The sequence below is a fragment of the Lagopus muta genome, chromosome 18 (genome assembly GCF_023343835.1).
Source record: "Lagopus muta isolate bLagMut1 chromosome 18, bLagMut1 primary, whole genome shotgun sequence".
Taxonomy (NCBI): domain Eukaryota; kingdom Metazoa; phylum Chordata; class Aves; order Galliformes; family Phasianidae; genus Lagopus; species Lagopus muta.
In genome coordinates, this window is record NC_064450.1 from 8,389,642 (window position 1) to 8,403,648 (window position 14,007).

Consider the following 14,007-nt stretch of genomic DNA (forward strand, 5'->3'; position numbering starts at 1 on the left):
AAGAGTGAAAATACTTGAATTCCACCTTACCTTTTGGACTCAGCACCAGCTTGGAGATTCCTGAACAAAAATTCTTAAGGCAGTTAGTAGAACCAGACAACCAAGTTCAGGAGGAGTTGCCTCTCACTCCTCATTTACCTTTCCCATCTACTTCCCGAAATGAACAATAGTCTATAGAGCCTTTTTCTGATAGACATAGGTCCATACTGTAATTACCCTAGGACTGTGATCCTTCATAGAGAAGTGATCCTTTTTTTCCTTTGTAAAAAATAAATACAGAAGTCACTCCAACCATTGATTCAGCAGCACAAGCCATTAAAATTTTAACAGCCACCACTTTATTTCACTCACTCATAGTTCTCTGCTACTGAAAGAGTAAAGTGTAAAGGTTATCTACAGCACCGTTATTTCAAATAATTTACTGTTTCCATAATTATTTTTCATTCATGAAAAATGACAACAGAAGGTACCAGAAAATGGCCTTGTTACAGAAACAAGGAGGTAAACAGAGCACCACTGTGCTGCAACAATCCCTGTTTGAGAAGAAGAAAAACACAGTTGAAACTGCAATACAAAGTCAGAAAAGAACATGGATGAAGTAGTTCCAGTTAAGAACATCCTCAAATACATTTTCACAGATGGAAAACATTGTTTTAGACTTTGCTACAGTTTTGGATGCTTCTGATATGAACAGTAAGACTTTACCAGATATATTGTTGTATAAAAACATGGTATCACAAACAATGAGGCTGAAGTCATCAAATAGAAAATGAAGTATAAAAATAGAACACAATATACAAAAGTGGAAGCAATTAAATATTACTGAACTTGAAGTAATACTTGAATAATTGTTATTTACAAAATCACACCTAACATCTGAGTTCATCTTGTACTACAGGATTCATTTCTCTATTCTTTTAAGGAGATTAACACGGAGGTCAGCTGAAAATATGAATGAAGTGAAACCAATGTACACAAATATATGTACATAGAAGCACAGTGCCCTGTAATGACTTCGTTGGTTATCTGCATGTTACTGAGGAGGGATTTGTTTTTAGCCATTTACATTTCAGAAAAGCATTTGCTTTCTCTCCCTGTTCCCTTCTCACTCTGGGTTATTTAACACATATGCAAATTCTGAATGAATCAGGCCTATTTTAGTCAATCATCTCCTCAAAGAGGAGGAGAAAAAGAAAGCACGCTGTTGAAGCTGAGAGTTCCATGTTTGAAACCAAAGTAGTACCAACTGATCAGCTGGTGCATTTAATATTCTAAACGCACATACTGACAAGCACCAAACAAACCCACATTTCAGATGTGGAGAGCAATATTATGACAATAGATATTTACAGTATTTTAAATAATTATAGAAATTTAATATACAAATGGCTCTGAATATACAATAAAATAACGTGGTAAAAAAACCCTGCAATTATGGTGAGAATACCACCATTAGGCACAAAGTATTTCTGGTGCTAGTGATTCTAAGGGAAGTCTAGAGACAGGCTGCTGATTGCTTGTCTGGGTATTTCAAGATGAATTCCTTCAAGATAATGCAAAAACCTAAAAAGAGAAAAAGGAAGAATGACTACAAGATGACAAAATTACTTCCAAATGGCAGATAAAACATTTAGAAAAGCAACATCTCCCCTTTCTGTCTAGAAAGATTTAAGAAAATATTTTACCAAAAGTCTTGAACGACCTTGCATACTGAAGCATAGCAAGATTTAAGAAAAGCAAAGCTTACCTTCTTTTTGTCTTTCCTTGCTCTTTAAGCTTCTCAGACCTACAAATGCTGCGAAGAGTAGGGAGGTACTCAAGTATGCTGGCTTGCTTATTTCCAAGGTTCAAAGGAGCTCTGGAAAATACAGTTCTGATGACTGCCAGCCTCTTCTGTGCTTTTTTGTGGATGCTAAAATAAAGAATGAAGCTTTACAGTTTCTTGTTCAAGAACATATCTGCAACTTTAAGATCAAATCCACTTGATTAAAACTGCTAAGGAGATACTGGTTTCCAAATCTGCTTTCAGTGGATACCTGCACTAGTTACACAGCATCACACAGATGCCCTTAAAAACATGAGGGGCTGAAGATAGTTTTCCCAGTGTTCTTAGCTCAAATACAGAGTCTAGCCTGGGGGGGTCTTCACAGTCTAGTCAAGTATGTGAGGTTGAGTACATCCATCAGACAGCCAAAAGCATCTGTGGTCTTCAAAAAAATAGAAGAATCAGGTAACTGCCATTCTGGATATACGCTGTGTTGGCCACACATGGTCACAGGTTAGATACATCCATTTTGACACTGCTCTTCTGGGTACTGATTACAGAAAGGCAGTACCTCTGGATTACATTTATCTTCACCAGGTAGCACCTACACATGTAATACAGATTCAACATAACCAGGCACTAGATGAAAAAGAATTGCATTTCTGGTACCTTCAGAACCAGTTTCAGTCCGACTGACTGGGAAAAGCCTTTAAATTCCTTTAAATTTCTGTTTTTCTTACTGGAGTAACAGTGTGTGAATTGAATTTAAAGTATATAGACCACATTACAGCCACCATTCCTGAACATTATGGTCATGGTATTCAAATGTTATTTTGGGCAGCAACTGCTAAGCAGTTAATTTGAGCTCATTTAAGCAAAGTTAACAACTTATTCCAGTGTTCTCAGGCCTACTGAAAACATTCATGTTGGCACAGTATCTGAAGCAGTGCTACACTGAGAAATGCTCTTCTGGACAAATAACTCCAGAAATATTAGCAAAGCCTTACCTTAAGTCAGCTGACTGATTGAAAGATACAGAATTTCTCGTGTCTGACATATGCAAAGTCAGTCCCTCAAGTTGATCACTTCCAGGCGTATTACTTGTGCTCAAAGAGGCTTCCAAGTTTTGAGAAATACTAACAGAACATTTGTTAAAGCTAAGTGCTTCAATAGCTGCTTTTATTTCACTGCAGCTCTGAGAGCTCCACCAATCAGTATTTTCAATACTGAATTCATCACACAGACCATTTTTGATTTTGCCATTCATCCAGTTGAATCCTTCATCTTTAGAGAACTCTAGTGGCTCCTTTGCAGGACTGTTTACACAGCAGTCCAAAAAAGACATGTCCTCCACAAATTCAGTCAAAGAATTCAGACACTGAACAACAAGAGCAGATCTTCTGTCATTTGATGGGGCTCTGCTTTTCATTTCTTTTCCTTTTCTGTTATTCATCAATTTTGATTCCTCTTCATTCACTTTAGCACATGGTGGAGGACTATCTGATGGCAAAGTTAAGAATTCAGCTGAACAGTTCAGTCCAGTATCAAATAAGTCACTATCATCCAATTCTTCAAGCCTTTTCTTGCTCTTTGTCTTTCTAGATTTTTTCCCAGAGTTACTTTTCCCATAACAGTAACTGTTAATGGAACTGTTTTTTGAAGAAACTATGGCAGTCCTCTCAGGTACAGAGTTAGATGCTTCAGACTGATTTGAAAGGTAATTCACTGGTAAAGGGAGAAGAAATTCAAGATTACTATATATGAAATCCACTTTCCTCAGCTGGAATTCTGTGAGAAGCTGTATCAATTTATCCCAGTTCTCCTTGGTTGTGATCTTCTGCTGTAAAATAATAGTTGTGGAAAAGTATATTAATTTATATATTAAAAAGAATGTATTTTAATGCAAAACATTACAGAAAACCTCATATTCCCAGCTTTAGTTATGAGGCAAAGGACGAGGTTTTCTGCCAACTGCTTCAGTTTGCGTTTTGCTTAATTACTAGAGAATATATTAACTTGGACAACAAACTTCTTCAAAAAGATTTCCTTCCAAGATAATATTCATAGTGACAATTGCACTGAAATATCTAGCAAAATACCTTAAGAAATGTGAACAAATCTTCTGATGGCAACAGGATATTCTTAAGGCCAAGCAATGTCTCCACACAGCCTGTATCACATTTTGGAGATTCCTGAGGTGGGGCATCAGGAGAAAAGTCAATCTTGGGACCTGCAGTCTTTTCAGAATTAATTGCTTGATCTGCTGGATTTGTTTCACCTTCTCCTGCACAAAGACAATGGACATCACTTGAAAAAAAGCTACATCATCAACTTACTGGCTTTTCTCCCCCTCCTCCCCCCAGTTTGCCTTCATTCCTTTTATGAAGAATGCTGCAGTTCTGAATGCATACAGAAACTGAAATTGCCCCAATCTTGCCCATTTCATTCCCTTAGTTCTCAAAGTCTCCCTTTTTGCACGTGGCCACTAGAAATTATTTGTTATATGCATCTGTGTAACATGCTCACACTGAAGATACTCCTCCTGTATCCTTGTATCCTTTGGCTGCTCCCTTGCTAATTATCCAGTTTTTCTCCTTTTTCAGTTCTGTCTTCCAGGTGAGTTGCCTCTAACTCCACTAATGGATAAAGAACTGCAAACTCTGAGCTGAAGGGACACAGCTACTGGCTCTCTGCAGTTTTGCTATTCCAAAGATAAACATCCCTTATGCATATATGAATACATGTATTTTTAATATAAGATTTTGAAGTACAAGAGAATACATTAACAACAATGACAAAAAACCCCCAAACACCCACCAAATCTTTACAGATCTTACAGAAAGTTAGCTTCTGTTTATCCACTGTTACAAACGGTTTCATTTAATCAGTCATCTTAAGATAGGACAATGTTTTTTAATTAAAATCAACCTACCACGAAGCACCAGATGTTTGTCTTTCAAGTATCCACCTCCACTTTTAACCCAGAATTGTAAGTAGAGAACACTTTGCCTGATATCACAGTTATTTGTGGTTAACAAAGCAGCTAAGTCTTTTACATCTGTTCGTAGATTCTCAGCCAAGCACAGCACTTGCAGATAGCTAGCAGCATTTGTCTAAAAGTTAAACAAAAACCACTGAGAACAACTCTGCCAGTTAATACTGCAATGTCACACAAAAGCAAAACAACTAGAAATACATTTTTTTCTATGTAATATAAAACAGTTTCATTAAGTTGCATCAAAACCTCAGAGTTCTGTCCCAGACCCAAACAGTCCACACCAGATAATTAAGTCCAGTGTAGAAATTCAACTTGAAGCACTCACATTCTACCTACATTCCTAAAGCTACGTAAACCTCGTTCCTTATTGAAGAGGTCTCAGCTAGAAGCTTTTCTTTCTAATCTGCATTTTCTGATATCCTAAAGGATTTTCATTTTTGCACTAAGAAAGTCTCCTATCTCAGAAGTTACTTCCCTTTTTTTTTTTTTTTTTTAATCTGATACACAGCTGCAGGAAAAACTATTTGCTATATAGAACACTAAAGATTAATATTAAAGGAATACCCCATACAATTTCTAGAGGAGTTGTTGTATCTTTTATGAACGAACAAATACCAGCATGTTCAGTCTTCAGGTCAAGACTATTAGATGTGTCTCCTACAAAATTATTTACTATGCCTTAAGGACTAAAGTGATCAAAAATACTAAATAGTTATGAAAAAAATTCCTCCAGGCTAATCTTAAGTTCGACATGTAAAGATAAAAACCATCTTACACACTCTTACATAGAACTAAAATAGGAGTTGTCTGATAATATAGATCCATTCCATCAGACAGTTATAAACTTCAGTAACTTTAAATCAGCTGAAAAAAAACTTGCTTAGGACATAATCTGCATTTCCAAGCACAGACTTACCAAGGAAGGAGTTCTGAAGTTGATTTCTTCAAAATAGCCATCAAACATTAAGCTAAACGTTGGATCTATATAAAGAGAGATTGGTGAACTGTAGTGACATTCTGCTCAAAACAGATTGTTTTCTTTACTTAAGTACTCAAAGGCTTCCTTTGTAGTTTCTACACCTTAAGTTTTACAATTATGAGCTGCATTCAACCATTCCCATTTAAATTACTATTATTCAAAGAGGCCTTTCTGTCTGCAAAGTCTGATTATGGGAAAAAGCTCTACTCACCATTGGTAGTAAGAATTACAGGTCTCTTTGCAGTTGCCATGAATGTCTTTATTGCACTTAGAAATCCTGCATCTTCATCAAATATTATATCTACCTATAGAAAACACAAATGAAATACAAAATAACAGCTAGTGCATCTGCAGTCTGTTAACTGCAGAGCAAGGCTTAACACTAAAGAGGCACAGGCAGTGACAGTACAAAGCATCAGAAACGACACTTGTCAGCACACAACACCATGGCATTCTATGCTGTAGCTCACAGGACCACCGAGTGGCTGGTTGAGGTTCCAATGGCCCTTGGCAATCACCACGTCCAACTCCTTCCTTCCCCTCTAACTGCTCACACCACACAGGTTGCTCAGGACTGTGAAGTTTTTCCCTTGATTTGTTTGTTTTAAGTAGCATTGCACCAGTGATTTAAAGATCAGCCCACAGTTAGAAACACTGCTACACTTCAGTTACTTCCTTGAAATGATATTCTTGGCTGCACCTTTGCATTGGCTGTTGAAGATTCAGCTGTATTTTTAGGTAAAAGCATAGAGGAGAATTTAATATGGACTTAAACGTTTTATTGACTGGGCTGTTGATGGTAACTGTTTTAATGTGTCTAGAGCAGACATGTAGAAAACAACTTTAAAATAGTTGACAATCAGATAAACTGCATTAGTGGAATTCTGCAAACTGTTCCAACAGTGAACAACAGTTGACAGACAGCCCATAGGTAGCTCCATTATCTTCAAAAACTAACTTTAGAAGATAAGGCAAACAATTACTTGGGGCTACTTAAAGAAGAGTACTCAGGAGGATGAAACCATTAAATACCGAATTCATTTTTTAAATAACTGATGATCCCTGCCTTTGAATCTACCTCGAAGTCCCATGGAAGAAGGCAAAAAGTTAAGTTCTCTAAGCAGACAGGATGTGTTGCTCACATCAGAATGTTTCACTCGAATTTTACCTCTTCAAAAAGTATGAGAGATGTTGCACTCTTTCTGTTGTGTTCTCCATCTTCTACTTCTTTGCTTATTGACTTATTTTGAACATTTCTTTCTTCACACAAGTTCTGAGCATTTCCTGCAGATAAGAGAAGAATTGAGCACAGAGAAAGATGGATACTGCTTAAATACACACTCCAAACTATACTTTACAAAACACCCTATGCACAACCTGCTTAAAAAAAGTCTACACTGACACAAGTTTATAAGCATGATGCCATTTTTGATATCTCTCATTTAAAGAGAAACAAGAAACTTGCTGGGAATTCAGCAGCAATTGGCGAAGGGCTGACTACTGTAAAATTAACTCTACACCAAATCCAAATCTGCTTGTAATCTATGATATCTTGGGGGCATGGCACAGATGCTCTGTAAGCCTTTCAAGACAATGCAGCACAGTTGCCTGGAAATTTGTGGACTACACTGTCGCTCCAAATCCACCCAGCACTTCGTTCATGCATTCCTCCTCACATTACTCTGTATTTTTTTTTCAGAGGCAAACTATTTCCTGTGTCGCTATACAATAGTACACTGTAGCTTTTCCATTGCTAAAGATAATTAGCTATTAATTAGTGACACCTACCTTTATTTTTTTCTTGAGCTGTCATTGTTCCATCATTACCTTTACACCTTGAAGGCATTTTGAAGTAGTTTGCAAGTGTTTTAGGAGGTAGGTTTCGTTTCAATCCTGCTCCTTTTGGTGACAGTGGAGGTTTTCTTGGTGAGACGATTTTCTTCGGAGAGTACGTTTTTTCTGCAAGACATGTTTATATGAAGTTTGAAATGTAATCTCAAGATGGCATTTCTCAAGCAAATGTTGAGCAAAGTCAAGTTTTGTTTATAGTACGGGACAGGACAGCTTTACTGTACTGATTTCTGCTTATTTTACTTTTCTTCTGCTCAGGGAATGCTTTGTGTTCAACTCCCTATTCAAAGCACCACAGCACTTGCTCCAACACTACAGAAATAATCAAGGAAGAGAATCAAGAACCAGTCATTTTGATAATTTGATAAAGTCATTATTTAATTTGTTACATAGCTGTGTTAACCTATGGAGCGTTTCTTGTTATTGCAGGGGCAGGACAAACTTTGCTATTTAAATGATTCATGTTGAAAAATGGTTTTGGGAGCTCAGTTCCTAAAGAGTACCAACATAACTGTGAAACTTACTTGGTGACTTTGCACTGCTACAGCTGTTGAAAAAACAAGGCTTATGTGCATTAATGCCTTTTTTGTCCACTTGATGAGACTGAGTAGCTTCTTTTAGCTGAGACAGTATTTGTCTGCCACTGCGCTGGCACGAGGCGTTGACTTCAAATATCTGCAAGTGTATTTAAGTAATTAATAATAAAGACATCTTGTGTTACAAGTCTCTTCATATCACTACGTACAAATAAGAAAAATAGTACTGACAAAAACTCCACCAACCTTAAAACCAAGCTCTTGAGCACAAGCATATACTGCAGCAGTTTTCCCCACTCCTGGTGGGCCAGTTATCAGAACTGTATTGCAAAGGTTATTCTCTTCCTCAATATCAGATTTATCATCTTTAAAATCAAGGCTATCCAAAGAATCTGTAGAATTATTTAAAAGAGAAAGGATTGTTCAAGTCATTACCAATTCATATCGTTTTAATGTCAGCTTTAAGGGGAAACTACATATGTCATTTTGAACTCTATCAGCACCTTCATGCACTTTGTCCTCCTTTTCCCCTTTTTGATTTCGCTTTTCTTCCCAATCAGCTCTTTTTTTCCATTCTTTTAACCAGCTATAAAAGGAACAGAACAATAACAAAAAAAAAAATTACTGCTGAAATAAGTAAATGAAAAGATGGAAGAGAATATACAACTTGAGATCAGCCACTTACTGTCTTTCTTAGAAGCACAATAAGTTTCTTACAATTAAAAAAAGATCTTCAGGTGTGATTATTTTGTGAAGAACAACTCCTTCCTTCCCTATTGTATTAGTTGATTTGTACAAAGTTAGATCACCTTGGGAACTATTTAAATCGTGGAAAACACTTTGCCACATACAGTGCTGTCTGCAAGATGGATTGCTGTATTACACACCAAGGTACTGCTATCCAAGAAGCCATGACTAGAATGCAATTCATATCAACTGCTAATTTGTTTCTGCAACTTTCCAGGAATAATGCAAAGCAAAAGCCAGACACACCCTACCCACAGTGTAAAATAATTAAGCACAACTAACCTATGCAGCCTTTCAATTTCTTTCTTGTTCCCTACAAGTTCACTGGAGTCCTGAGGCTGATACTTTTCTGTCCAAAGCACATCTTCAACACCTACAGAAAAAAAAGGCAATTTTCTTTTTAATTGAGCACTGTCCATTACTCATGGCTAACTATTAAGACTTGCACAGGGCTTCTAGTGGGAATCTCAGTTTCCTCAATATAAAGACAACTAAAATCAGACAGGAAGTACACGTGTACCTGAAAGTGCATTTGTCTCTGATAAGCATTCAGTATCTTCTGTCCTAACATCTGCTTTCTGGTTTTTGTTTCTCTCCAAGTGTGTTGCTTGTTCTGCATCTGCTTGTTTTCCTCCAGGTACAGGAGTGATGACACTCCTGGGACCTCTGGATTCTAATTCAATCTCTCTATTCTCTGTTTGTTTTCTCCTTTTTGATTTTTGGTCTTCTTTTTCTTTCCTTTTCCTCTTGGTTTCCTTCCAGTTGTCAGAAGGTTTTTGATTTACCTCAGAATTTGAAGAGGCATCTCTGCTTCCTATGGAAAAAAAGAACTTTGGAAATGTTAAGAAAAAAGAATTCAAGCTATGGTATTACAACTGCAGTTCAAGCCACATTTGAAGAATTTGGTCAAAATAACATAAAATGTGGGACCAGCTTATTTCCAACAACATTCTTTCACTGAAACATTCCTGAAGTGCCAACTTGCCTCTTACATGGCTCTACATGTTATTTTTCCTATGCAGATTACTAACCTTGCATACTGTTTTCTAAAAGCAACCGCTCCGTTTGTTTTTTCAGAAACTTGTAGAAGTATTTTCTCACAGGAAACTGAGAGTTAGAAGACACAACCTCCTCTAGCAAACCCTTCCTGAACGCCTCAGAGAAAACTGGCCGGTGGCCAGAGAACTGCAATACAAAATAAAAGGTCACTTAACATAAAGAATAACAATTACAATTTTGCATAATTTAAGATAACAATGGTAGCTGCCCAGTGAAGACCTGAGATTTGTCTATGACAAATCTTCCTGACTCGAGAATTGTCTGGTGTTACACACAGCCACAAAAGAAAATAAGCAAACAAAAAACCTCTTTAACAATGAAGGATTCAAACTACAGGGTTTTTTGGTGTTGCTTGTGTGTTGTCTCCTCCATACCCCCCCCCAATCAAGTTCACAAAAACAAAAAAACAAAAAAAACCCATTTGTCTTGTAATAAAACCTTCCATTTTGAAGTACTAACCACAGGTGCAGAACGGCTTCCAGTCAGTTCTGACTGCACAGTTGAAAATTCACCAAGTGAGATGGCCATTTTTGTGACATTAGTGACTTCAGTACTCAGTTTCCTTAGCTTAGTTAGTGCAGGACACAATGGTGACTTCAATTTCCACATTGGACAAACTGAAAAAAAAAAAAGAAGAGGAACAAAAACCCCATAAATCTGATAAAGAGACACAAAACCAGACAAAAACATCCCACAGTAAGAAAGCTGTAGGTGAAAGAGCATTTACATCAAAGTCAAATCTACTCAATTTACACTGCATCAACTTTATCTTCACTAATTCCGCTTCCCACAAGCAGAACAAATTGGCACAATTTGGCACACAATGTTTCTGCAGGAAGCCAGTCCCAGGTTCTGCTACCTCCAAACAAACACCCACACCTTTACCAGCTCTCAGGAGGACTGATGCACTCCAAAGGATTTTGCTGGTTCATTAGTTGGATTCAAATATAAACTGCTCAGTGTTACTTTGCCTTCTGGTTTGCTGTTGTGCCCTTTCATAAGAACACTGGAGCAGACTCCCTAATTTAGTGGGGAAAGGAAAATAGGAAAGGTCGGTCTTTTCTCTCTTGAGAAGCACTTTGCTTTTGTCAGAAGGAAATGTCTTGTGCCCAATAAAGTCCAACAAGATTAACATTCTCCAAATTAGATCTCAAAAGACTACCTTTTGAATATTCTTTCCCTTCCCACAGTATACATTACTCTTGCACCAATTTAATGTGAGAATTGTGTTTAAAAAGCATCTCCCTGAAAGCTTCTTTTGTTTTCTTATTGTAATACGAAACAAGAACAAACTGTCAGTTATTCCAGTTAATGTGCTGTTTTTCAGCTTCCCTTTTTTCTGAATAGATTGCCTAGAAGTCTACTTCAAATCATACACATTGATAAATAGCAGAACAAAAGCTTACAGTCATCCTTCTGCTGTACATGAACAACAGCCTTGAAATATGAACTGGCTAGAAAGAATGCTTCCATAGCTGCTGCTTTCTTTGCAATCTGTCTTCTCAGTAATTCTGGCAAACCACTCATCAAGAATTCTCGTTTTGCTCTGAACTGATCATCATCTTGAGAATTTTCAGATGCATCTTGGCTTTAACGACAGAAATGGAAGAACACTGTTAATACTACCAGGTATATAAGGCTTGTGACAGAATCTAATCACGTTCTATATATGAATTTATGCAGAAGAACCATTCAACTTAATTTAAATACAGTAAGCTCATATTTGGTTTAAAACTTCAAATTTTGTTATTAGAGTCCCATCTCTTGATTTTTTTTTTTGTATTTTATATGCTATTTGAGATGTTTTATGGCACTCTAGACTTTCAGCCACCTAAAGTGGCTCAAGAACAGTTTTCAACTCTCACAAACCCCCCCCAGATTTTGCAAGCAGATTAACGTATCTGTCAGGATAAGCAGCACAAACATTTACACCACATTTCAGTAAGTATTTTAAGTTTGTCATATGTGTATATTTTGATTCTTAACCAACTGCAGTTTTGAACACTGACCTGCTATCATCAAAAATCACAACTGGTTCATCTGTAGACTTCGGAGCATTTCTGCCCAGGAGTGGAGGCACATATCCCAGTTTTCCTTCAGAGAAACAGCAATAAAATGGTGATTAGGTCAGCACTGACATGCAAGGGTCTCTCTCTCTCATCACATGTGCACTGTAACCTTGCTTCCATGCTCACTATCAACACGTATCATTTAATAACATAACGGAAGCTCTATTTCTTAAAGCAAACATATTTTAATAAGATCCACTGCAGTTACATTTCTAGTTACTTCATCAGTACATTGAAAAATCCTTAAAAAAGTACGAGACAACAGAACACAGCATGCATTGGGAGTTAGTTAAAAATCTAGTAAGCTGTAAATATAATTTTCCCTGAATGGAGATAGAGAAACAAAGCAGCACCTATATGTAACTTCTTCAGCATTCACTCATTTCATAAAAATTAAAGGTGCACACTGGAATACCAAATAAATCAAAGGAAAAGATAAGTGTTCTACTGCAGAAGCGTTATAAAATAAATTGATCAATAGACTTTATTGTTAAATTACTCTTTTAGTAAAACTCAATTACCTTTTGAGTTCTTAGAAGCCTTCAGATTTTTAGACTTCCCCAAAACATCATTTAAGCTTCGAAGATTCTTTTGCTTCCCATCCTGCATTGTAGAACTGTCATTACTCTGGCTTGAATGTAAAACTATTACTGACTTCTATAGGAAAAGGAAACAAATTTAGAAAGGAAACAGTTTTTCCTCCTTCATTAGCAATACAAACAGTGACAGGTGCTGAGGGAACTGCTACAGAGCCTAGAAGTTACCAAACATCATTTGGAGATTAATAAAATTACAGAGTAGTGTTACCTACACAGAAGCAATGCACAGAATAAGATAGCCAACGTATAAGCAAAGCCCCAAATTACTCCCCTCTCAATGTAGATGCCTACAGCACACACACCTGGAACAGACACCTTGCTGTCCCTCAGGACAGAGAAACAGCTGCTCCTAAAGCATGACCTCCTGCTGCGTTCCACAGCTCTGCATCACTTGTGCCTTCCAGCCTGGCAGTTACGTAGCTGACATTCACTGTACTATTTTATCTTTATCTACCTTACTTTGTACTTAAAGAAAAAATGCTTCTAAGAAACATTTTTGCTGCTTAACAAAGTCATAAGAACTTGAGAGTGTTTCCCCTTATGAAGTACATAGGCTTACTTCATTTTCTTGCAATGTTTTCCTTTCAGCAAGAGCTTGCTGCCGAGACGAGCGCCTCACAGGAGCTGGTGAGTCCTCCACCTTTGATCTGTTATGCCGTATAGCTTTTGCTTTTTCCACCAGCTGTTTGGCTTTGGATATGTTTTTAGAAGTAGAGCTTATCTATTGACAAACGAAGTACAAAATAACCAAGATATCCAGCAATTAATAGCAATTCCTCCATTAAGTGTTGCACATTATATTATCTCTAACATACGATTTCTAATCAACTTTTGATTGCATCAGGTAAAAAGTGAAACAGTCAGGAGGAGCAAACTAAGGGGGAATGGGAGCACCCACAGGGGATTCTCCTGGTCATCCACAGGACAATGTGGGAGGACTCCACAGGAGATCTGGGCAATGATGTTCTTAAGCATAAGCTGTTCTGCCCAAACACTACGTCCCACCTTGAGAACATGCCAAAGATGAGCATGCCATCCTATCAGAGCTGTTATTTATATTCATAAAAGCTGCTTTTCATAACATTTTAAAGTCAAAGGTGCAGTAACTGTACAAGAAGCTACCTCAAATTCTATAGCAAATTCCAGTAATGCTCTCTTTCAATTGGACATCTGTGTACTACCATGCTTTATTATACTAGACAATTTGAATGTTAACAATTATATGCATATAGTAAATGACAACATACTGAAACACAAGCTGTTACATGATTTACCTTTAGATTTTTGGAGTTAAGCTCTTCATTATTCATTGCTTCACCTTTATTTGATTTTATAGTTGCATTGATCCGTGTAAACCTCATTCTAATTAGGGAAAAGTGTTATGAAATCATTACTTTTTAATGA

General features: G+C 37.1%; 1 protein-coding gene across 4 annotated transcripts in view; it reads right to left on the minus strand.

The window, feature by feature from the left end:
• ATAD5 (ATPase family AAA domain containing 5) overlaps window positions 1-14,007 on the minus strand; it is a 17,650-nt gene continuing 3,643 nt past the window's right edge. Inside the window, exons 3-23 of one of the 4 annotated variants that reach the window (XM_048965176.1) lie at window positions 13,878-13,965; window positions 13,163-13,324; window positions 12,526-12,661; window positions 11,945-12,029; window positions 11,342-11,523; window positions 10,395-10,552; window positions 9,908-10,061; window positions 9,397-9,690; window positions 9,159-9,249; window positions 8,633-8,715; window positions 8,376-8,521; window positions 8,118-8,268; window positions 7,531-7,701; window positions 6,911-7,026; window positions 5,954-6,047; window positions 5,680-5,744; window positions 4,698-4,878; window positions 3,865-4,049; window positions 2,773-3,605; window positions 1,748-1,912; window positions 1-1,563 (exon numbers count right to left, since the gene is read on the minus strand). In XM_048965176.1, the coding sequence (XP_048821133.1) occupies window positions 1,485-1,563; window positions 1,748-1,912; window positions 2,773-3,605; window positions 3,865-4,049; window positions 4,698-4,878; window positions 5,680-5,744; window positions 5,954-6,047; window positions 6,911-7,026; window positions 7,531-7,701; window positions 8,118-8,268; window positions 8,376-8,521; window positions 8,633-8,715; window positions 9,159-9,249; window positions 9,397-9,690; window positions 9,908-10,061; window positions 10,395-10,552; window positions 11,342-11,523; window positions 11,945-12,029; window positions 12,526-12,661; window positions 13,163-13,324; window positions 13,878-13,965 (3,619 nt within the window). In that variant the 3' untranslated portion in view covers window positions 1-1,484. The remainder of the gene's footprint in view (window positions 1,564-1,747; window positions 1,913-2,772; window positions 3,606-3,864; window positions 4,050-4,697; window positions 4,879-5,679; window positions 5,745-5,953; window positions 6,048-6,910; window positions 7,027-7,530; window positions 7,702-8,117; window positions 8,269-8,375; window positions 8,522-8,632; window positions 8,716-9,158; window positions 9,250-9,396; window positions 9,691-9,907; window positions 10,062-10,394; window positions 10,553-11,341; window positions 11,524-11,944; window positions 12,030-12,525; window positions 12,662-13,162; window positions 13,325-13,877; window positions 13,966-14,007) is intronic. The other 3 variants (XM_048965175.1, XM_048965174.1, XM_048965173.1) reach the window with 3 other exon arrangements.